This window comes from Mytilus edulis, chromosome 8, assembly GCF_963676685.1.
Source record: "Mytilus edulis chromosome 8, xbMytEdul2.2, whole genome shotgun sequence".
In the NCBI taxonomy this organism is placed as follows: domain Eukaryota; kingdom Metazoa; phylum Mollusca; class Bivalvia; order Mytilida; family Mytilidae; genus Mytilus; species Mytilus edulis.
This window is the reverse complement of record NC_092351.1, coordinates 40,871,297-40,896,054: the sequence shown is the minus strand read 5'-3', so window position 1 is coordinate 40,896,054 and position 24,758 is coordinate 40,871,297. Positions and strand designations below refer to the sequence as shown.

General features: G+C 32.5%; 2 protein-coding genes across 2 annotated transcripts in view; one reads left to right on the top strand and one right to left on the bottom strand.

Moving 5' to 3' along the window:
* The first annotated feature begins 3,341 nt into the window (after positions 1-3,341).
* LOC139485572 (beta-1,4-mannosyltransferase egh-like) overlaps positions 3,342-24,758 on the top strand; it is a 34,639-nt gene continuing 13,222 nt past the window's right edge. The window contains exon 1 of the mRNA XM_071270166.1: positions 3,342-3,448. The gene's annotated coding sequence lies outside the window, so the exon portion shown is untranslated. The remainder of the gene's footprint in view (positions 3,449-24,758) is intronic.
* Positions 7,271-24,048, bottom strand: LOC139485575 (uncharacterized). Its single transcript, XM_071270168.1, has 7 exons — positions 23,834-24,048; positions 16,971-17,232; positions 16,086-16,408; positions 11,573-11,693; positions 8,771-8,847; positions 8,125-8,365; positions 7,271-7,431 (listed from the first exon to the last, which is right to left on the bottom strand). The coding sequence occupies exons 1-7, from the start codon at positions 23,989-23,991 to the stop codon at positions 7,327-7,329; spliced, it is 1,287 nt and encodes a 428-aa protein (XP_071126269.1). The 5' UTR covers positions 23,992-24,048; the 3' UTR covers positions 7,271-7,326.

Genomic DNA, 24,758 nt, shown 5'->3' with positions numbered 1-24,758 from the left:
ATATAGATTTAAAGATTCAAATGCAAGAGGTAATCGCAATTTATCTTCAAATTGTAAAATTAGGTCATAATGACAAGATGAAGCGACATTTTTCGAATTTTAAATGAACTCAAATGCTATCATCCCTAAGTGCAAGCAATATGACAAGACGACATGGAAAAAGTTTTTACAAGAGACTAAATGTGAACCACTAATTTGTTCCTGTTGAATTACAATAAAACAATTGTTGATTCGTATTTGGGGAGCGTTGAACAGGTTCGCGGTAAATCCAAAAGGGTATCTATATATATATATATATATCCAAGAAGAAAGTGTATTGGTTCTAAAATGGATAAATATATCGCATTTAGACAATGTTCGTGTCATCATTGGGTAGATACAATAGTTAATGGTTTGTTTTTCTAAAGCTTACAGTTATTTGATACTAGTGGTGTAGTCACTGATGAGTCTTTTGTAGATAAAACGTACTTTTGGCATAAATACAAAATTTAATTCTGGTATCTATGACGAGTGTATATGTATAATAATTGTTTGACACTGATAACATAAACTAAACATTTTTTGAGTCTATTGCTCTATTTTTGTCCAAAAAAAACATACACATTTTGTGTTCAAATTTAAAAAAAAAATGCAAAATATATAGTGTTTAAAATCTTTTTTCGTCAGGTTCAGAAGCTGACAAATTTTTCGATGGACTCTGCAAAGTTAAAGACAAGAGAAAACTACCAGTAGAACTGAGGGAGTTTTGTGACAGTATAAGAAAAACAGTTGGTAATTACATTGAATTTTATTTTAATGAAAAAAAGTCTTATATACACAGAAACGTTCATAAATTCTGTCTGACAAATTTTTCGAGGGACTCTGCAAAGTTAAAGACAAGAGAAAACTACCAGTAGAACTGAGGGAGTTTTGTGACAGTATAAGAAAAACAGTTGGTAATTACATTGAATTTTATTTTTAATGTAATATCGAATGAATTATCGATACTCAAATTATTATTGATCTTTTTTCACGTGCCATTTTCACACATACATATATGTACATTGTTTTTGGAAATTGAAGAACACAACTTAGCTCTAAAAGTATCTGCGACAAAAGTTCCGACTAAATATCAATATGTCATGCTGTTCTACTGGTAGTTTTCTCTTATGTATTCAGTGACCTGGATGATATATTTCGTAAACCTTTGTTACTTATATATATTTTGTCGAATGTTTATTTATACTAAATGTAAACCACTTGAAGAAAAGAAGGCGTGTATGCCTCTAAGAAGTTACATTATGCTGTGTAAAAAAGTGATAAAAATACCTCTGTTACCGTATCTGATTTCTGACGGAGTCATGTCATTGAAAATGCAAAGATATGTTTTGCGGCCAAAGACGCATGACCAAAGAATCAGTCGACTATTAAGTATTCTTGAGACGAGGGCAAATGGATTGGCAGCTCTATTATCTTGGATCTGTCTGTCATGCACAACAGTAAATAATATATGTGTCTCTTCGTTATTCGCCACGGCATATCATTCTCCGATTCTCAATATTTTGATCAGTTAAATTAGAAAATTGCGATTTAGAAATGTACATACCTTTCGAAGCGGTGACAACTACTCAACTCAAGCATAACCGGAAAGCCCGCTCACGGTTTTCATCGCAGAACCGATTTTTCTGCGTGTGTAGATTACCAGCCGTGCCGACGGATACATAAATATAATATACCCAATGTAATATAACGTATGCATGTTAATCTAGAAATTAAGAGGATTTACGCGGAGCTATATAAAAATTACATAGATTCGTTTGGCTTTGTTTGATAAAGTTTGCCCCTTGTTCCTTGATTTTCCGTTAGGGCCTGCGTTTTATATGTGCACGTGAAACTATGTTGCAAAGGTCCACAAAATCAAAATCATTAAACTGTACAATTGTTCCCAGCATGATAAATAAAATGTAAATGTTTTAATAGTATTTTTCCCATATTTTAAAACACGGGGTCTAGACTAGCTTAGCAAAGAACATGATATGTGCACGCGCAAACTTCTTTTTAACTTTGTCCCATTTTTGTCTGTGCCAAATCATTTCCCTGCTCAAGTGGATTGTTTGCCAATCTCTGCTGGTTTTTTTGTTACTACTAGTGTTGTTTGGAAGTTCGATGCGTGCGGGATAGGAAGAACTGTTTGATAACTTAGTTTGGATAATTCCTGCTATACTTTTAATGTAGTTTACTATATTTGACGGATTTGTAGGTAAACTAAAAAAGTTGTATATTCTAATTTGCTGTTCCTATTATTTTATTTTTAAAGAAACATTAGAATGACAAACAGTTGCTGTTTCTATTATTTTATTTTCAAAGAAACATTAGAAGGACAAACAGGTGAAACCTTGACACAGCCGGAAGTACCTTGCACAGAAGACGATGAAATATTAGAACATGGCTTTGTACCGAAAGCTAAAAAAAAAGTCATATTAGAATGTGGTTTACCATATAGCTCCTACAGTTTTTGAAGTATTAAAAGTCCTCTCAGTGCTGTCAAAAATGATGACGTTAAGTGTTCTTGTCAACGTATATTTGTTCCACCTAACAGAAGTCCCAATGGAAACTTTGTCATAAACAATGTCATAATATCTGTTCATGTTGGAACAAATATTCTATACCATTTATTCCGTTAGGAACATTTACTGTAATATTTATTCCAGTGGAAATAATATTGCAGAATATTGTTTCCATTTGGAACTTGTATTATGAAGGAACTTCTATTCCGTGACATTTTTACTGGTAAATCCAGAAATGTGCTTTAAACACAAAACGTATAACATAAGTATAATACAATATTAAACAACTTTGTGACCAAACGGCAAACGTACTCGCTTTCACCTTTTTAAAAAACATCACTGGAATATATATATCATACAAAGATAAGAAGCATACAAATGCAGTGACCGTATTTTAGAAAAGCCAAAAGTACAGGAAGAATTAAATCGTCCAACATCATTGATGGGGGTCTGTATGCGCACCTAAGTCATAGATATTAATCAGCTCGTTGATTGTGGGCCTGCCATTATCAGGCAGAAGAAGAAGCAGAACTTGCATTGATATATTAATGGCAAGCTGTTTTTATACTTGATTCATTCCATTTTCAAGATATCTTATTTAGTTGAAAAGATGTCATAGAATTTAGAATGGAACATATAATGGGTCAAAGAGGCAACAACCCGGCGAAAGACATTATAATATGTCCGCTGTATTAACACTAATTTTAATTATGGTAATTTTGCATCTACTTTACTTAGATTTAAAAGTGGTTCAAAGATATATCTGTTTCCGAACATCCACACCGTGTACGCTTTGTAAATTAGAAAAACAACTCAATTTCCGTCTGCTTAAAAATTTGGGAAAAAAAGAAAAAAGCAAGAGAAGAAGAATTATGAAATATGTAATTGCTATTTATTGACAGGTAATAAAATTATGTAAGGAATATTATACACTAAACTGGTCCTGGATAAAAATTTGCAAGGAGGAAGCGATGAATTTCCAAAACACGTGGGTTTCAACTGTGACACACTGACAGGTTGGTGCCCTCGCCGGTAGCGGCACTCCTCTTCTTCTCTTCTTCCAGTTATGCGGCAGCAATCAACTGTCTGAATATTCTGCCACTGTGTATTGCACATGAAAGTCCAAAGAAAATTTAATTCCTCTCCATTGATAGAAACAAGTGCCTGTGGGCATTGGGTACAGTAGTCCAAATAATTATAATGACGTCTGGCAAGGCTATTTTAAATTTTTTCTGGGATGTATTATGTATGACATGGAGCAATTTTGATTTTTATAATTATTTTCTCATCCATTAATTCACTGACCAATTCAGATTTTCAGTCACTGTCAAATGACGATTCTGTAGTTGAATCAAGATTGTCATTTTCAATTATCTGTACACACGAGTTCTCGGACTAAACTGGACACCCTCTGATTGATACTTTGACACAAGATAAGAGCGATACAACAGCAGGGGTCCAGTTCCTTACCTGGAAGAAGAACATCTGAATTATATATATAGGGCCTCTAAAGAGAAACTGGCATCCCGTAAATATAATTCGAAAGACATTGACCTTGTTGTGTTGCACGACTTCTTAATCCAGTGAAACGCTTTAAAACTATTATTTAATTAAACAGTTTAGCTACTGAATGTCAGTTATGAACTTGTGGCCGTAAATATTTGAGTAACGTGCATTAATAATAAATTGATCTAAGGGAAAGTTCAATACACCTTATCGCTATTTATTCCATTCCGGATAAGTTCTAAAATTACACAACTTGTTCATCCAGTTGAAGCTATCTGGGACCCTGTTTAAACAATTCACCAATCACCATGCATGATACTTTTTAATGAGACCTGTTTAAACTACCGTAAATACTTCAAACAAAATATTTTTTTACTTCAATTTTAATTTCGGAAAAAGTGTATCATACTATATCAAAGTTTCTTGATGATCACTTTCTAAAGTTTTTTCTCCCTCAGCTCACTATTGATGACCTCCATTTTTTGGCCAGTGACCTAAACAGGACGTTGTATAAATGACTGTTTTTCCCAGAATGGACGAAATAGCGATAAGGTGTATTCTTGTCCTTTTCGGTCATAAACGTTTCTTTACAAAAAAAAGTCATTTGATCACTGAAAACATAGACACAAACATGCTAATTAGTTTGCAATAACAAATCACCAGTTCATTAAATCTCAAATACCCTCAGGGATACTCTGTCATCCTGTGTTTGTTTTTTAAATCATGCAAATAATTAAAATACTTTTTTGTTTTGATTGCTATCGATAGATTTTGAAAGGTAATTTTTAAATACATATTTACTAGCGAGCTTCCAAAAAGCGTTTGGAATTTGGTGTTAACAGGGTTCGGTTTTTACAGGTTAGATTAACGTTAATTAATAGGGAAATTTTGTGGGACTTTGAAAATTATTCGGTTTTAACAGGGCTCGGTTTACCTAGGTTTCACTGTTCATATTTTTATGTTGATTGAATCAAGACATTCAATATGATAGATAACAAAGCTTATACTAACTTGGCTGTTTCACATTGAAAAATATAACCATGATAACTAAAATAAATTTATTTCGTCTACATGATATAAAATCTTTAAAAAATAAAGAGCTGCATGTGAAATATTTATATACACAATGTCTGAAGTCTGATCAGAACACTTGCATATATCTCAACAGTAATATGAAACACCAGATAACAACCACAAATTCTCGATAGTTATAATAAACAATCAAATAATTTTCAGAAAAAATTCCATCTCCTCATTCTCATGTTCTGGTCTGGATTGTCAGAAATATTGAATCTCATGTAGTTAATGTCTCGTGTTAATTAGTTGTATCATTAGTTGTATCATGGCAGTCTTCACAACAAATATACTGAAAAAAATGAAGTAAGCTTATGAAATGATTTCCAAATTCAAACACAATACCATTCATTATGTTATAAAATTAAAACTGCTTATGAAATCCTTTTTGCATATTCTGACATTTGTGATCATGCTGATAGTTAGCACATGAACATTAATTATAGTTTTGAGGTGTTCAGGTAGGTCAGATGATCAGTGAATTTGACTAAAGTTATAAGCTAGGTCAGATGATCAGTGAATTTGACCAAAGTTATAAGCTAGGTCAGATGATCAGTGAATTTGACCAAAGTTATAAGCTAGGTCAGATGATCAATGAATTTGACCAAAGTTATAAGCTAGGTATAGTGAACAGCTACATGTCGACCAGCTTATATTTGGTGAAAATTAGATGTATGATTTCAGGGATTTTTATAAAAATATTTAAATTATGGGGTCCTTTATGACCTCTGCCATGTCTGCCCCAAAAATGTCAAATCAGTTGCTAAAAATTTCAGCAGTAAGTGTTTACAAAAAAAAACCAGTTTAAAGTTAGAAATAATTACAAAAGGGTTCAATGTACTTTGAAAAAAGGGCTTAAATAGGTCCTTATGATATCATGACCTTTATCATGGTTTTGTGGTATGGGTTTTGCTCATTGTTGAAGGCCGTACAGTGACCTATAGTTGTTAATTTCTGTGTCTTTTGGTATCTTGTGGAGAGTTGTCTCATAGGCAATCATACCACATCTTCTTTTTTATAATCATGATAATAAAAGTCCAGCTTAACTGCACTCAATGATACATTGTTCTAAAACTAAAGATGATAAATCAAAGTGAATAATGAGACATAGGCAAGTATAAACATGTTCAGTAAATTAGAGAGAAAAAACTTTACACAGATGAACTAATTTGAGACTTGCTATCTATTATCATGTTTTAATATATGACTCCATGCATGGTTTATATAATTACCTGATCAAAGATCTATATTTTACAGTTATTATAAAAACTATTATTTAATAGGAGAAAAGGAGTTTATCCAGGAATAAATTCATTAAAGGGAAACAATGGCTTATGACTTCATATAGTACTTGTCATTCATGCAAATAAGATTTGAATTATTACTACTTTGAACAGCTGCTACCCTGACTTTTAGAATTAATGTTTATGGTGTCAAATCTAACCTTCAATGGGATTACCATTTACATAAATTTAATGATCTGTAAAAAAATATAAAAATATAATAGAAAAGGATGATTTGATATACATGTAAGAAAACATTTTATCTTTATGAAAATTGATTATAATTTTTTTGCACTTAAAGCTGTTAGCTATGACCTAACTGCTGCAGCTTTAACAGCAAGATACAACAATAATGTTATTAATTATCTGTAAGAACAAGGTTTCATATAGATAAGTTTTTCTTAATTTTGTGTGTAAGAATGATATTTTAAAAAATTGATGACAAATTTATTGCACTAAGCTTTAAATAATGACCTAACTGCTACAGCATTAACAGCAAGGTATGATGATAATGTCATCATTTGTAAGAACATTAGGTTTCACATGGAAGAATTTCATGTATAAGTAAAATACAGTTATACAATATAACATGTATACAGTGGCAGATCCAGAACTTTTCCTAATATGTGTACTGTGCAGAGAAACCTATCTGTTCCCAAGAAAGATAACTCTGCAAACCATAAAAATTGAAATGGATTTGAAGTTCATGAAGAAAGTGAAAAACAAAACAAAAAACTGATAGCTTGATTTACTTGATATTTAAAACTTGCAAAAAGAAAGTACTACAATGTATTGATAATTTTTAAAATATATTTAACACTGTTCAATAACAGTCATTGTGGTACATGGTGCTCAACATACATTGCTTCGAAGTATCTACATGTATCATCAAAATGTTTGTAATGAAAGTTTTCCCTCTAGGGATTCTGTGGTAGTACATCTCTGTAATAAGGTATCAACTTCTCCTGTACATACTGATCAGCATCCGACATGAAATGGTTACATCCACATAAATTCAGTATCTGTAGATTAAAAAATAACAATGATAATTATGATAAATTCAAAATCTTTATTTTAAGAGGGTAAATTTAGCAAATAATAATTACTCTTGTTGCACTTTTTGCAAGTTTTCATATTCTTGTTTATAATATCTTTTCAGCAGAAGTCAGAACGTACTCATTAAAATATGTTTTCCTAGTACAAATATCTATTCTAATTAAACTAAATATTTTAGGAAAAAGGTACATGTATAATCTTAATGATATAAACCTGATCAATTTGTTTTTTTACAGCAAAATGTGCTGTCAATTTTAACATCCAATAATTTTTTACATGAAGAATTTTGTAATACTTCTGAATTAACTTTATTTGTAAGTTTGATCATGTCTGATTTGTTCCAGTAACAAAACTTTGTTTTAAGTAAACGTTTTTATTTGTGTTCACTTTTAATTAAACTGAGTATAAAAAAAACATTTAAATACTTTAGTTGAGGTAATGATGATGCTAATGTGAAATTATATTGTTTTGCTATGTCAAGCTATGACATATTTGGGCAAGATACATTTTTCAACTGTAGTTCAGCAGGTATGACTCCTAAATTGTCCTAGGAGCCTCTAGTCATTGCTTTAAAAAAAAAAAGGAGCAAGACCTGTTAATCTATCTACTTTCAGTTTTTTTCCCTCTTTGCACCCTTTATTTTTTTTGAAATAACTTACAATTCTGGCAACCAGTATAGGAACAGCTATGCCTATTTGTACCTTGTTGTCTCCATTAATATCAGGAAGTCTTGCCACTTCTTGTTCAATGTCTTCAAGTTTGATACTGTTCAGTGCAGACATGACAACAGGTAGACCAGAGGATGCATTACGGGCTAAATCTTGTACATGTATCCCTTCACCAGGTTGTTTTTCTCTGTTCAGTGTGTTCAATGGAAATACTACCAGTTGCTTAAAAGATCTGAATATAATCATTGATCATGTTGATAAGTATTAAGTAATATTAGTATGAGGCAAATATCAATGATAAGGTCATATTAGGTTGGCATATTGGTATCATTTACTTTTTCACTTAATGCATCCAGAAATTTACTTTTTAATGTTTGGATTTTATAACATTTACATTTTAAAACAGTTCTCACATAATTTTGAGAGTATATTAAGGTATCTGATATCCTGGAAATACTATTATTAATACTTTTTTTAAAGTAATAAATGTATCCCTACAATTTTTACAATTATTGTTATGTAATGAAAATGTGTCTGATTTTTTGTTGTTTAGCAAATAGTGAAAACAATTTAAAGGTCAATTTAGTAGCATTTGATCGATGGGGTGGGGGTGAGGCAATGATATTATTTTTCTTACTTGCTAAGTTTTGATACATCAAAGTTTGCTGTAACAAGGCAACCAGTCAAAAGTTTTTTGACAGATCCTGTACCAAACTGAAATAAAGTTTAAACATATTATGAATATAACACCTTTAATTTCTCTTTAAAAAAAACAACTAAATAGATAACAATTTGTTATGCTTCTTGCCAGAAATGTGAAAGTTAAAATGAATTTCTGTGGATTCATTATTATTTGTTGGATATCCATTTTCGTGGATTAAATGTTACCTTGGAAATGACAAAACACAAGTTTTCCTCAATTCACAAAAATTGGTATCCACAAACAAATAAATCAAGGTTTATGATGAGGGTTTATTGTACCAGTCTAAATAATCATTTTTCTTCCTTTTGACTTTTGTATTATAATTTTGTGTCATAGTAGTTTTTGTCGAGCCTGCAACTTTTGTTGCAGAAAGCTCGACATAGGGATAGTGATCCGGCGGCGTCAGCTACGGCGGCGGCGGCCGTGTTAGCTAACTTCTTAAAAGCTTTATATTTTAGAAGGTGGAAGACCTGGATGCTTCATACTTTGTATATAGATGACTCATGTTACGAAGTTTCCATCACTCACATGTCCAATGTCCTTGACCTCATTTTCATGGTTCAGTGACCACTTCAAAAAAAATTTCAGATTTTTTGTAATGTTGAATTCTCTCTTATTATAAGTAATAGGATAACTATATTTGATATGTGCATACCTTGAAAGGTCCTCATGTCTGTCAGACAGTTTTCACTTGACCTCAACCTCATTTCATGGATCAGTGAACAAGGTTAAGTTTTTGGTGGTCAAGTCCATATCTCATGTATCTCAGATACTACAAGCAATAGGGCTAGTATATTCGGTGTATAGAAGGACTGTAAGGTGTACATGTCCGACTGGCAGGTGTCATCTGACCTTGACCTCATTTTCATGGTTCAGTGGTTATAGTTAAATTTTTGTGTTTTGGTCTGTTTTTCTCATAGTATATACAATAGGTCTACTATATTTGTTGTATGGAATGATTGTAAGGTGTACCTATCTAGTGGGCAGATGTCATGTGACCTTGACCTCATTTTCATGGTTCAGTGGTCAAAGTTAAGTTTTTGAGTTGGTCTTTTTATCTAATACTATATGCCATAGGTCATCTATATTTAGTGTATGGAAATATTTTATGATCTTTATGTTAGTCGCACAGGTTTTATTTGACCGTGACCTCATTTTCACGGTACATTGCACAGTGTTAAGTTTTTGTGTTTTGGTCTATTTTTCTTAAAACTATAAGTAATAGGTCAACTATATATATGTTGTATAGAAGCATTGTTAGCTGTACATGTCTGCCTGGCATGGTTAATCTGACCTTGACCTCATTTTCAAGGTTCATTGGTCTTTGTTTAGTTATCTTGGTTAATGTTAAGTTTATGTGACAGTTGTATTAAATCTTAGCTTTATACTTAGGACTATCAACATAATATCAATGATTAGTATAGGACTATCAACATAATATCAATGATTAGTATAGAAGGCGAGACATTTCAGCGTGTGCACTCTTGTTTTTATTATTATTATTACTAGTGAACTATTAGTTTGACTCCATTATTAATTAGAGGTCAGGGTATGAAATTAGCAGGGGCCCACAGGATAATGGCCCCTAAAATTTGGTGTGGGCTACTGAAATTTCTGCTTCTGGTATAGGACTTTATATGTGACATATGTACATGTGGGGCTACAAAATTTAAGATGTGAGCTATTATTGCCAAAGTCTTAAGTTCTATCCCTGACAGTATTGAAACCTTTTGATTATGATGATCATGGTGATGTCAGGAAATGGATTGTTGTTTAATTTCCAATTACAATTAATAAACACATGAATGTCAGAACAAGGACATATTAACAAGAATAATGTATAATTTGAATGTAAACCCTGACTTTGTACTAGATAACCCCATGAGCCAGATGTTTAATGATATACCTAATTGGTAAGTACAAGTTATCATTAAGAAATTTCCTCCTACTTGGACACATTATTTTGAATCCAAGAAGACTTATACAGGAATGTTGTGTGCTAAGTGAAGCAGCAAATCAGCAAATTATCAAGTCTGGTTTTCCATTGAGATAAATGACTTTGGAAAACAATTTCACATTCAAACAGCATGTATACATGATAATATAGGGTTGTATAATAATCCCCATAAACATTAGAAATAGTACATATATTATTGCCTCCAGTTCATGTAGGGTTCCTCTTTGTAGTCTGCATATAAACTAAAGCTTCAAGTGCAGTTTGTAAATATGAAGGATAAAACAATATTTGTACAATTTCTTTGATATAAAATATATAAATCTTTCTTATATGTTCCAAAATTGCTTTACATATATATTTTACTTTATATAGATTATTGTTGATCATCTCAACGAGATTGATTTTCTCGCTTGAATCGTTAATGCTGAAAGTGAGAAAAGCAACTAAGTTAAGATACCCAATGATAATCTGTTTATGGCTTTTTTACGTGAGCCCTTAGTTTCTAGCAATAATTTTTCATATCACTTTACTGTGCTGTGAAAGGAAATTATCAGTCAGTAAGATCAAAAGAAAATCTCTTAAAATAGTGATAAATGTTAATATATAACAAAGCTGAAAATGTATTCTTGTAAGTCCTGTAATATGGTACCAATGAAAATAAAAAATTCTGAGTATATGCTTGCTTTTATCCACTTCATTTGAACTTTGGTGGATAGATGTCACATTGGCAATCATAAAACATCTCTTTATTTTTATACATCTATGATAATTTGACTTACTGAATGCCCATTTGCCACATCATTAGGTATCCGAGCAACCTCTTTACTCTTTGTTGTATGGTCCCAAACAAAGGGGAGACTACTGCCTGCCATGTAGTCTGTCAAAAAGGCATAGGGGCACCTGTGAATTACAAAGTGTACCATGTTTCATTTATACTTTAATATTGTCGAGCCTGCAACTTTTGTTGCAGAAAGCTCGACATAGGGATAGTGATCCGGCGGCGGCTACGGCGGCGGCGGCGGTGTTAGCTCACTTCTTAAAAGCTTTATATTTTAGAAGGTGGAAGACCTGGATGCTTCATACTTTGTATATAGATGCTTCATGTTACGAAGTTTCCGTCAGTCACATGTCCAATGTCCTTGACCTCATTTTCATGGTTCAGTGACCACTTCAAAAAAAAGTTCAAATTTTTTGTAATGTTGAATTTTCTCTTATTATAAGTAATAGGATAACTATATTTGATATGTGCGTACCTTGCAAGGTCCTTGTGTCTGTCAGACAGTTTTCACTTGACCTCGACCTCATTTCATGGATCAGTGAACAAGGTTAAGTTTTGGTGGTCAAGTCCATATCTCAGATACTATAAGCAATAGGGCTAGTATATTCGGTGTATGGAAGGTGTACATGTCCAACTGGCAGGTGTCATCTGACCTTGACCTCATTTTCATGGTTCAGTGGTTGTAGTTAAATTTTTGTGTTTTGGTCTGTTTTTCTCATACCATATGCAATAGGTCTACTATATTTGTTGTATGGAATGATTGTTAAGTGTACATGTCTAGCGGGCAGATGTCATGTGACCTTGACCTCATTTTCATGGTTCAGTGGTCAAAGTTAAGTTTTTGAGTTTTGGTCTTTTTATCTAATGCTATATGCCATAGGTCAACTATATTTGGTGTATGGAAAAATTTTATGATCTTTATGTCAGTCGAGCAGGTTTTATTAACCGGATTTTTGTGACAAAAATGTCGGTTATTGATTTGGGGATGTACGGCGGGCGGGCGGCAATCAAATGTTGTCCGTGCATTAACTCATGAACCGTTCAACCAAATCTTTTAAAATTTTAATATGTTATTACTGACAACTATACGAAGGTCAAGTTCAATAATGGCGATTTTGACTTTTACCGTTCAGGAGTTATGGTTCTTGAAAGATTGAAAAATGGAGTTTCCAGTTGTGTCCGTGCATTTACGCATGAACTGTTCTACCACAGCTTCCCAAATTTTAATATGTTGTTACTGATGACAGAATGGAGGTCAAGTTCAATAATGACGATTTTGACTTTTACCGTTCTGGAGTTATGGTTCTTGAAAGATTGAAAAATGGAGTTTCCAGTCGTGTCCGTGCATTTATGCATGAACTGTTCTACCTAAGCTTCCGAAATTTTAATATGCTGTTACTGATGACAAAATGGAGGTCAAGTTCAATAATGACGATTTTGACTTTTACCGTTCAGGAGTTATGGTTCTTGAAAGATTGAAAAATGGTGTTTCCCGTCGTGTCCGTGCATTTTCTCATGAACCATTCAACCAAAGCTTTTGAAATTTTAATATGTTGTTACTGATGACAAAATAGAGGTCAAGTTTATTAATGACGATTTTGACTTTTACCGTTCAGAAGTTATGGTTCTTGAAAGATCGTAAAATGGCGTTCCCATTCACGTTGTTGCATTTACTCATGAACCATTCAATCTAAGCTGTTCAAATATTAATATGTTGATACTGATGACAAAATGGAGATCAAATTTGATATTGACGATTTTCACTTTCACCATTCATCAGTAATGGTTCTTGTGATATTGCCAGGACACAAATAAATGTTAATAAATCCGGTTTGCTGTCGTTGTGACAGCCTCTTGTTTAACCGTGACCTCATTTTCACGGTTCATTGCACAGTGTTAAGTTTTTGTGTTTTGGTCTATTTTTCTTAAACTATAAGTAATGTGTCAACTATGTATGTTGTATAGAAGCATTGTTAGCTGTACCTGTCTGCCTGGCATGGTTCATCTGACATGGACCTCTTTTTCAAGGTTCATTGGTCTTTGTTTAGTTATCTTGGTTAATGTTAAGTTTATGTGATAGTTGTAATAAAGCTTAGCTTTATACTTAGGACTATCAACATAATATCATTGATTAGTATAGAAGGCGAGACATTTCAGCGTGTGCACTCTTGTATTATACACAAGATTGATAAAATAAGGGATTAATTGTTGCTTGCTTTAACACCCCCTGACCACCCCAATTCCCCTCCCCTAATTATATAGAGAAGCTGACAATCTTCATTTGTTATACCAAAGCTCTGAAGGAGGTAGGGTATACTATATTATCTCTGTTTGTCTGTTATGTTGATCAGTCTGTCTCATGAAATTATGTTGAATTTCTAGAGATCTATAGTAATTAGAGCTAAAAGGCTTTTTAAGTTTTACAGAACTTCAAATATTAAAGTCTTTTCAAGTTAAAATTATTATTTTTTAACCTTGTACCCTATTTTCTGTGGCTGATATCCATAAACCAAATTAAGTAAAAAAAAGAAAAACTTGAAAGATCAAGTTTAAATTAATTTCTTTACCCTCCTCCTACCTTAAAATTGAGAATGGAAATGGGGAATGTGTCAAAGAGACAACAACCCGACCAAAATAAAAAAACACAACAGCAGAAGGTCACCAACAGGTCTTCAATGTAGCGAGAAATTCCCGCACCCGGAGGCGTCCTTCAGCTGGCCCCTAAACAAATATATACTAGTTCAGTGATAATGAACGCCATACTAATTTCCAAATTGTACACAGAAACTAAAATTTAAATAATACAAGACTAACAAAGGCCAGAGGCTCCTGACTTGGGACAGGTGCAAAAAATGCGGCGGGGTTAAACATGTTTGTGAGATCTCAACCCTCCCCCTATACCTCTAACACCAGTGTAGAAAAGTAAAAGCATAACAATACGCACATTAAAATTCAGTTCAAGAGAAGTCCGAGTCTGATGTCAGAAGATGTAACCAAAGAAAATAAACAAAATGACAATAATACATAAATAACAACAGACTACTAGCAGTTAACTGACATGCCAGCTCCAGACTTCAATTAAACTGACTGAAAGATTATGATTTCATCATATGAACATCAGGCACAATCCTTCCCGTAAGGGGTTTAGTATCATACCATCATAACATATATGAGAAGAACATAACCCGTGTCATGCCAACAACTGTTTTTAGAATAAATGTGTTTAGTTCCGACGCAAAGACCTTATCAGTGACTCAATATTAACGCCAAAATATGCAATCTTTAATGACTTGACAACAGTATCGTAATTATATCCCTTCTTAATAAGTCTATTCAAAGGTTTTGTAAGTTTATGAGGTGAATACTGACACCTTTGTGCTTTATAAAGAATATTTCCATAAAAAATTGGATGTGAAATACCTGAACGTATAAAAAGTCTGCATGTTGAGCTATATTTACGAATGATGTCTTTATACCGATGATAAAATTTAGTAAATGTTTTGACTAGTTTGTGATATCGAAAACCCTGGTGTAATAATTTTTCAGTAATACATAAATTTCTCTCGTTAAAATCTAAAACATTGTTACATACACGAGCGAATCGTACAAGTTGAGATATATAAACACCGTAAGATGGTGACAATGGAACGTCACCATCTAAAAACGGATAATTAACGATAGGAAATGAAAAATCATCCCTTTTATCATAAATTTTAGTATTCAGCTTTCCGTTAGTGATATAGATATCAAGATCGAGGAAAGGGCAGTGGTCATTGTTAGTATTAGCTTTATTTAAAGTAAGTTCACCAGGATAAATTTCATTAATATACATACTGAAGTCGTCATTATTGAGAGCCAAAATATCATCCAAATATCTAAAAGTATTATTAAATTTGTTTATCAGATGTTGTTTTGATGGGTCTTTGCTTATTTTTGTCATAAATTGTAACTCGTAACAATACAAAAAGAGGTCCGCAATAAGTGGTGCACAGTTAGTCCCCATTGGAATTCCGATAATCTGACGATATACGGAATCCCCAAAGCGAACAAAAATGTTATCTAGTAAAAATTCAAGGGCATATATAGTATCAAAGCATGTCCAATTAACATAGTTTTTTTGTTTATTGCTACTAAAAAATGACCTAACATTTTTGGGCTGATGTCCGTAAATCAACTTATTAATTAAATAAAAACGGGCTTACTGAAATTTGTTATCAGTTTTCATGTGAACATGATGCTAAACTGTATAATTTGTGCAGGTTGAGATTCATGGATTCTCAATTTCCTTATTGAAATAATCGAATACTTGTTTATTCTAGCGCTTAACATTTTTTTAGGGATGTACAAATAAGAGCTATAAATGAAATTTGTTAATATCAGGATTCATTTTAGCAAGCCTTACCCTGTTAAATGCTCCTGAAATGTATTGGTTAGTTGTAATTTTTGTCATAATTTTCAATGACAATGTTGATATAACAATAATAGTATTACTCTTTTTAGTCTATTTCCCTTACCTTCCCATGAAGTGCAGGTTGGTACATCCAACTAACCAGGCCCCACACTGTGCAATAAGAGTTTTGCCCACCCCTGGTAAACCATGGAGAACTGGCAGGTTGAAATGGCCAATTTCCTTCAAGAACTTCTTGTACAGTGTCATTGCATACATGCTGCTCCATGCTAAAATGGCAGGTCCAAAGTTGTTGTCAAAGATGGTTGATGATTTTGTCAGAAATTGTTTGAGCATTTGTATATCTGGAGGAGTATTGATTATATGTTGTAGTTCTATGTCTGCTCCATTCTGGTCAGGCCAAACATAGACACATCTATCTGGATTAACCTAAATGAAATTGCAATATATCAAATTCAAAATAATGCAACTGTTATTTGCTTAAAATGTTAAATTTACAGCGACAACACAAACAGTTAACAGTTGAGTTCACAAGCTTTTCTGATACAGAGGAAAAGATTGTAACGATAATAGTTCAGGTTTCACAGGTTTTTTTCAGGAGAAGGGAATTATTTAATATTTTTTACAGAATGAAAATGATTATTTTAAACGAATTAGAAAAAAAATTATTGGGTAGGAAAAGAAATCAATAAGTTGTGTACTTATTTAATTATGATTCATATAAAACAGCAAATCTCGGAGAGTTTAAATTTTTTTTAAACCATAATAAATTAATTTAGTAAATATACATGTGCATCTAACATGTCTCTAAGATTAATTGTTTCTTGATTTCAAATTTAAAGAAGTATGGGTATTTTCATTGTTAATATCAAAATGAATATGACCTTACATCATTGGTTAAATATCCATTGTAACCAATCACAATGTTTGGTGCACTTTTTAAAAATATTACCCAGAAAAAAAATAGATTCTGAAATAGCAAATTGCATACCATGGTTGCTGTGATGATGTCTATGATCTGATCTGGATTAAAAACCACATGGACTCCATCCTCCTGCAGACCAGGAGTTAATACTAACTGCTTTCTATTATTCTCTTCCTGGGGTCTAGCCTGTCTAGCCAATTTTCCCATAAGAGGAACCAGGTGTCTTCTTGATAAGAAGCACATCAGGCCTCCATGTTTAAATGAGCTGTTAATTGCCACATGAAACTTTTTTGAATTGTTCAAGTCACTTGTTTTGAAGGAAGCCTTTCTGAAAGGAAATTTAAGAATGAAGCTCATTACATTTACTCATGAGTATATATATATCATTATTAGTGCAGACTCAAGATTTTGAAAATAAGGAGGGAAGGGGGATGACCTTGGAAAATCAACATTTGGAATGATACTTGTAAAAATTCCATGCATCCTTCTTATTTGCAGCTTCATAGGGTGGAAGGTTCCCTGTCCTCCCCTAAATCTGATCCTCAGCCTTGTTTATAATGCATTCTATTGTAAATTTATATGAGTAAGATTGAACATTTGAATCAACAAAAAATAAAAATATCTGTATCATATACCCAATTGCACCTGTGGCTGTGGGTAAAATGCTTTGATGGAAACACCTTTCGTCTGAAGAGGAAAAAAATCTTTTTCTTATAATGAGTGCACATTCTATGCTTTTACTATCTTATGAAATAACATCATGTCATGAAAATTACAAAAATAATTTTTTACTTAGTATTTTGTTTAAATTAAAAGAAAAAAAGCATATCAAAATTGAGTTGTGATTTTCTTTTTGTCTGATTTTCTTTCTTAACATTCGATCATCTTAGCTGGGTACAAGTCAAATCCACACCTGGTCAAATCGGCACCCATAGAAAAAGTCAAATTGTCTCCTGGTTAAATCGGCATCTATTCAAATCGGCACCTGTATTTAAAGTCAAATCAGCATCCAATAATATTTGATATATATAAATAATTCTAAAAATGTTCTATTTTGGGTGGATTTTATTTTATCATGCATTACAAGTTAAAAAGCATCAAGCAGCTAGAATCTTTAAGTTAATTTTGTGGCTTTGATACATTCGTGGAATACATGACATCTCGGCACACTACAAACTCGGGACATGTTTAACTCGGCATAGTACAAACTCGGCCTATACAAACTCGGCACATTACGTATACATACTCGGCACACCAATGAATATATTTATGGAAATGGTTCTTAAAAAGAAATTTTATATAATAATTACGATGAAAAAAATAACAAATTTTATTTTAAATTTCACCGTAAAAATATTAAAAACAAACACAAATATTTATTTATTCATTATACACATTTATACCCATAGGGGTTGGAGGCATATATAAACTATACACAAACAATATATATGAGACAATATCTGAAAAAGTCTAATATCCATGTCCCGCACTTCACCAGCAACTATTTTATTATTCAACCATCTTTTTTGAAAATTTTAAGTTTCAGTATAAACTAAATTATATAATGCACCATGGCCTGCCAATTAAACACTCATTCTTATATTTCTTCCAATAAAATAATGTAGTTTAAATGTTCAACCCCCCCTAAAATCATGTTGTCCCCTGTGTTTTTTTGAAAACTAAATCATTCAAATAAAATACAAATTAATTAAACAGGTGTCCGATTCTCACATATACATGATATATGATATATTATGTAATAAACTTGCCCCTAATTTGTCTTTTTATATTATAACTATAGCATGTAATAAAATTTTGCAAATTTCAAGAGAAAAAAAATTGTCCCCAGGGGTGATTTCCCTTCTGTTACCACTGGGTTTTTTACCTGTGGAAACGTTTACAAGACCAAGAGTTATTTTCCCATTATGTATTGGGAAGAGCATCATTTACTGAATGCATTAGTACAAAGAAATAGTTGGAAAGGCGGCCAGGTTTGAAAATTCAAGCCCATCCAAGGTAAGAATTTATAGAAAAATACTTATTGGTGTTCTATCCTGTTACAGCCTTTTCTTACACTTTCTGAGAATATTTTTAAGTGTGCACCACAGCATTAAGTGTGTTTTTATATCATCTTTTTAAAAGTTATATGTCACAGGAAATACACTTACATTTAATGTGATAAAAAGGACAAAAACTATCGCGTAATTCCTTTCTGTTACGTTCTGTCATGTTACCTGATAAAAAGTAACAGCATAACCATCATCAGTAACAGGAAGGATGTTCAAGACAATTTCACTGAAGAATCGAAAAGTTAATCTACTATATGCCAACCATTTCATTTAATATAAGTTATCACCACCATATTAAATAAATTTCAAAATAATATACAGTACATTGTATATTAAGAAACAGAAAGGAATTTATTTTAGAATTTTTCATTACCTAGGCAGATTTTTCATCTTGCAAATACAGTTTCAAAGGATAAATGACATTGTTTGCTGTTATCTTCCTATTGTGACCAATTTAAAATTATGTATTTTTCTTAAACTTTAAAATAAAGCAGAAAAATCCTTTCTGTTACCAACTCTGTCCTGTTACCGTTGTGCTGTTACTCAAGATTCTTTCATGTTACCGACATATCTGACTATATTTAAGTATATTTCTAAACCTTTTGTATTGCAAATGCTAAAATCAATAATTGGCATTTGAAAAACTATTGCAGGATATACTAGTAAACCACAAATATTGTCTTAAACTTATTCCTTATTCCCATTAGAAACTTTTTAAAATTGATTCACTTTGGAAAGAACTGGATTTTTTTGTACCATTTTTAGCTCACCTGGCCCAAAGGGCCAAGTGAGCTTTTCTCAGCACTTGGCGTCCGGCGTCCGTCGTCCGTCGTCTGTCGTCCGTCGTCTGGCGTCGTTAACTTTTACAAAAATCTTCTCCTCTGAAACTACTGGGCCAAATTTAACCAAACTTGGCCACAATCATCATTGGGGTATCTAGTTTAAAAAATGTGTCTGGTGACCCGGTCAACCAACCAAGATGGCCGCCATGGCTAAAAATAGAACATAGGGGTAAAATGCAGTTTTTGGCTTATAACTCAAAAACCAAAGCATTTAGAGCAAATCTGACATGGGGTAAAATTGTTCATCAGGTCAAGATCTATCTGCCCTGAAATTTTCAGATGAATCGGACAACCCGTTGTTGGGTTGCTGCCCCTGAATTGGTAATTTTAAGGAAATTTTACTGTTTTTGGTTATTATCTTGAATATTATTATAGATAGAGATAAACTGTAAACAGCAATAATGTTCAGCAAAGTAAGATTTACAAATAAGTCAACCTGACCCAAATGGTCAGTTGACCCCTTTAGGAGTTATTGCCCTTTATAGTCAATTTTTAACCATTTTTCGTAAATCTTAGTTATCTTTTAGAAAAATCTTCTCCTCTGAAACTACTGGGCCAAATTAAACCAAACTTGGCCACAATCATCATTGGGGTATCTTGTTTAAAAAATGTGTCCGGTGACCCGGCCAACTAACCAAGATGGCCACCACGGCTAAAAATAGAACATAGGGGTAAAATGCAGTTTTTGGCTTATAACTCAAAAACTAAAGCATTTAGAGCAAATCTGACTAAGGTAAAATTGTTTATAGGGTCAAGATCTATCTGCCCTGAAATTTTCAGATGAATCGGACAACCTGATGTTGGGTTGCTGCCCCTGAACTGGTAATTTTAAGGAAATTTTGCTGTTCTTGGTTATTATCTTGAACATTATTATAGATAGAGATAAACTGTAAACAGCAATAATGTTAAGCAAAGTAAGATTAACAAATAAGTCTACATGACCGAAATGGTCAGTTGACCCCTTTAGGAGTTATTGCCCTTTATAGTCAATTTTTAACCATTTTTCGTAAATCTTAGTAATCTTTTACAAAAATCTTCTCCTCTGAAACAACTGGGCCAAATTAAACCAAACTTGGCCACAACTATCATTTGGGTATCTAGTTTAAAAAATGTGTGGCGTGACCCACCCGCCCAACCAAGATGAACACAACAGCTTAAAATAGAACATAGGGGTAAAATGCAGTTTTTGGCTTATAACTCAAAAACCAAAGCATTTAGAGCAAATCTGACATGAGTAAAATTGTTCATCAGGTCAAGATTTATCTGCCCTGAAATTTTCAGATGAATTGGACAACCCGTTGTTGGGTTGCTGCCCCTGAATTGGTAATTTTAAGGAAATTTTGCTGTTTTTGGTTATTATCTTGAATATTATTATAGATAGAGATAAACTGTAAACAGCAATAATGTTCAGCAAAGTAAGATTTACAAATAAGTCAACATGACCGAAATGGTCAGTTGACCTGTTTAAGAGTTATTGCCCTTTATAGTCAATTTTTAACCATTTTTCGTAAATCTTAGTAATCTTTTACAAAAATCTTCTCCTCTGAAACAACTGGGCCAAATTAAACCAAACTTGGCCACAACTATCATTTGGGTATCTAGTTTAAAAAATGTGTGGCGTGACCCACCCACCCAACCAAGATGGCCGCAACAGCTTAAAATAGAACATAGGGGTAAAATGCAGTTTTTGGCTTATAACTCAAAAACCAAAGCATTTAGAGCAAATCTGACACTGTGTTAAATTGTTCATCAGGTAAAGATCTATCTACCCTGAAATTTTCAGTTGAATTGGACAACCCATTGTTGGGTTGCTGCCCCTGAATTGGTAATTATAAGGAAATTTTGCTGTTTTTGGTTATTATCTTGAATATTATTATAGATAGAGATAAACTGTAAACAGCAATAATGTTCAGCAAAGTAAGATTTACGAATAAGTCAACATGACTGAAATGGTCAGTTGACCCATTTAGGAGTTATTGCCCTTTATAGTCAATTTTTAACCATTTTTCGTAAATCGTAGTAATGTTTTACAAAAATCTTCTCCTCTGAAACTACTGGGCCAAGTTAATTATAGATAGAGATAATTGTAAGCAACTAGAATATTCAGTAAATTAAGATGTACAAACACATCACCATCACCAAAACACAATTTTGTCATGAATCAATCTGCGTCCTTTGTTTAATATTCACATAGACCAAGGTGAGCGACACAGGCTCTTTAGAGCCTCTAGTTAAAATAGCCATTGTTTCCTTATTAAACAATTGTTTGAATTACAGACAACAGTTCCTAGATCCCATATGTGTGTTCTTCGATTTGTGCTATTAAAATACTGGGTCTAAAAAAAAAAAATTGTTTTTTTTTTATTTTCAAAAATTAGACTTTTTCAGATATTGTCTCATGAGGGGGGATAGGAGGGGTCCTGATCCCGAAATCCCGGGCTTAAAAACATAAAATCCTGAGGTTCCGAAATTCGAAAAAAAGAATTTCTGGATCCCGAAAGGATCAATCCCGAAATCCAGAGTTTTAAAACACCCGATCCCGGAGTCCCAATAAAGGTCCTATCCCCCCTCTCTCATATGCAGAAATCATAACAAATTAAACATTACTATATAAAGTAGTATATAACAGTATTATTCATGCAGGTTTTTTGTCTCCTCTCCTTTAATAGTGCAACTTTTTTTAATGAAAGGTACAGTAAGCTCCATACTATCAAATGAAGATAGAAGTGATTGTAATCTACCTTTTTCAGACATTATGGACATAATTATGAAAACCATAAAATATACCGTTTTTGCTAAGCCATTTATAAATTGTTCATATATTTTACTAAGTACTAAATTTCAAATTAAATGAAAATAAGTCTTTATTGGCACAATAATACATCTGATACATTTTTATTATACGACCGTTATGAATGTACCGAGTTTGTAATATGCCGAGTTTGTAATGTGCCGAGATTGCACTATGCCGAGTTGACATGTCCCGAGTTTGTAATGTGCCGAGATGTCTTGCTTCGCATTCGTGTGATGGAAAATTTATTGGTGCTGTGTTAGTATACTGTCGTAATTTCATAAAAGGTGTCCATAGTTATTCTGAGATTTAATTAATTAATAGTTAATATGTGTTATTTTTTTTATCTCAACAGTCTTACAGGTAGAGTTATTGATGTTTTATTCTTCAAAAACTTCATAAGAAACAACAAAGCCCTTAAATTACCCAAGCTGTTGTTTAACAATGAGACAATTAGAAGCAATAAAACGGAAAACTACCAGTCCCTTTCACCATGTTCACTAATTCTAACTTTCATGCAAATAATTAGCATTTACTGCGCAGTGCATGTTTATTTTAGGAAAGTTTAAACAGCCTCAAATCAACAATCCTGCAAAATGCTGAACTGGTTAAAGAATGCTTAAAAAATATCCAATACCTCATATATTTTAAAAATACACATTTAGTTGAGAGAAAAAAATGTATACATCAACCCTCAAAAATGTGAATAAAATTAAGTGAATATTTCTGGACAACCTCCTCCTTATTTAACTCTTTTTGCGTAAATACTGAAAAATTTCTGGACAACGGGGCAATTCCTTATTTTTACTGTTTTTGCTTAAAATACTGTTAATTTACTGCTTCCTTGCCTATCCTTAATTTCTGATGATGCCTTCCTCATAGGGTATAGGCATAGACATGATAGATGTAATATCAATTTCATCTGTCATGTCTATGCCTACCCTAACACAATAAATATATACAAAAGAATAAAATTATTGTTCATTAAATCAGACAGAGATCTTGACCTAAAGTTTTCTGCCAGGAGATACATATAGGAAACAAGTATGAATATGTTTTTTTCTTTTCCTACAATCATGACAGTATGTTATATATATTTTTTCCATCATACATTTTTTACAGAGTTAATGGAAAGACCTCTTTTGAATCTCTCAAATTGACAGAAAAAGCTGACATACATGAACATGATGAAAGGAGTTCAAAAAGAAGACATAAAAAAGTCCTTACCCACTAACTCCATCGCTCCTTGTCAATTTCACTATATACACAGCCTCCCGTTTATTTGAAACTTGATGGAGAACCTCAAACACAAAGTTAGACTTGAATTGCCAGGTCTTTCCCATCTTGACATGCAACCCTCCATTGATTTCTCTGATGTTATCCATTGAGGAGAATTTCTGAACTACCACAGCTGTTTTTTGACCACTGATATTAACTAGATCATTGCCTTCAGGGAACTATATGGTGAACATGACTTAAATACAATGGACCTGTAGGCATTTTTAACATCCCAAATTTGAAAGAAAAACTACAGGGAACCTAACACAAAATATGCAGATGTCTGTTTTAATATATACATGTAGTATTTAACACCATTTGACTTCAAACAATCAGAACAGGAAAGAAGTCATAAAACATTTGAGATAGTAAACCAAAAAGGTCAAAAATCTAAACATGACAGTGTGAGCTGGCAGGGGGTCAGGTCTAATGAGTACATTAGTTCTTATATTGTAAATTACAATTAACCTGCCAATTTTTAATCATCCTTGCAGTAGTACACTTTTTATAATTTTAATTTAAAATAAAAGTTTTCTGGAACTAATTGAAATCTTAAATGTGTCCTGTTATATTATTTTTTAGGTAATAAGAAATACCTATATATATTTGTACCTTATTTATACTGTTTTATTTCTACTTAGATATACATATATACAAATGAATATTGGTTTAATTCAGCTAACAAACTAATCGTGTAGCATTAAAAAAAAATAATTAATAAATCATAATATAAAGTAAAAAAGATGGAATCAAATATTGTCATTAAATATAAGATGAAAAGACCCTCATATGTTACCTGTTGCATGAAAAACAAAATATTAAATGATTAATGGGAGATAACTCAAATTTAATTTGTAAATTTCCAATGAATTTC

Bases quoted from the DNA above. Each gene is read 5' to 3' on its own strand.
- LOC139485575 (XM_071270168.1), bottom strand. From the start codon at position 23,991: ATGGATAACATCAGAGAAATCAATGGAGGGTTGCATGTCAAGATGGGA. The intron at 8,366-8,770 runs GTAAGAAAAATA...GATTATATTCAG, and splicing joins GATGTATCAAAACTTAGCAA to ATCTTTTAAGCAACTGGTAG. The intron at 7,432-8,124 runs GTAAGTTATTTC...TTTAATCTACAG, and splicing joins CTATACTGGTTGCCAGAATT to ATACTGAATTTATGTGGATG.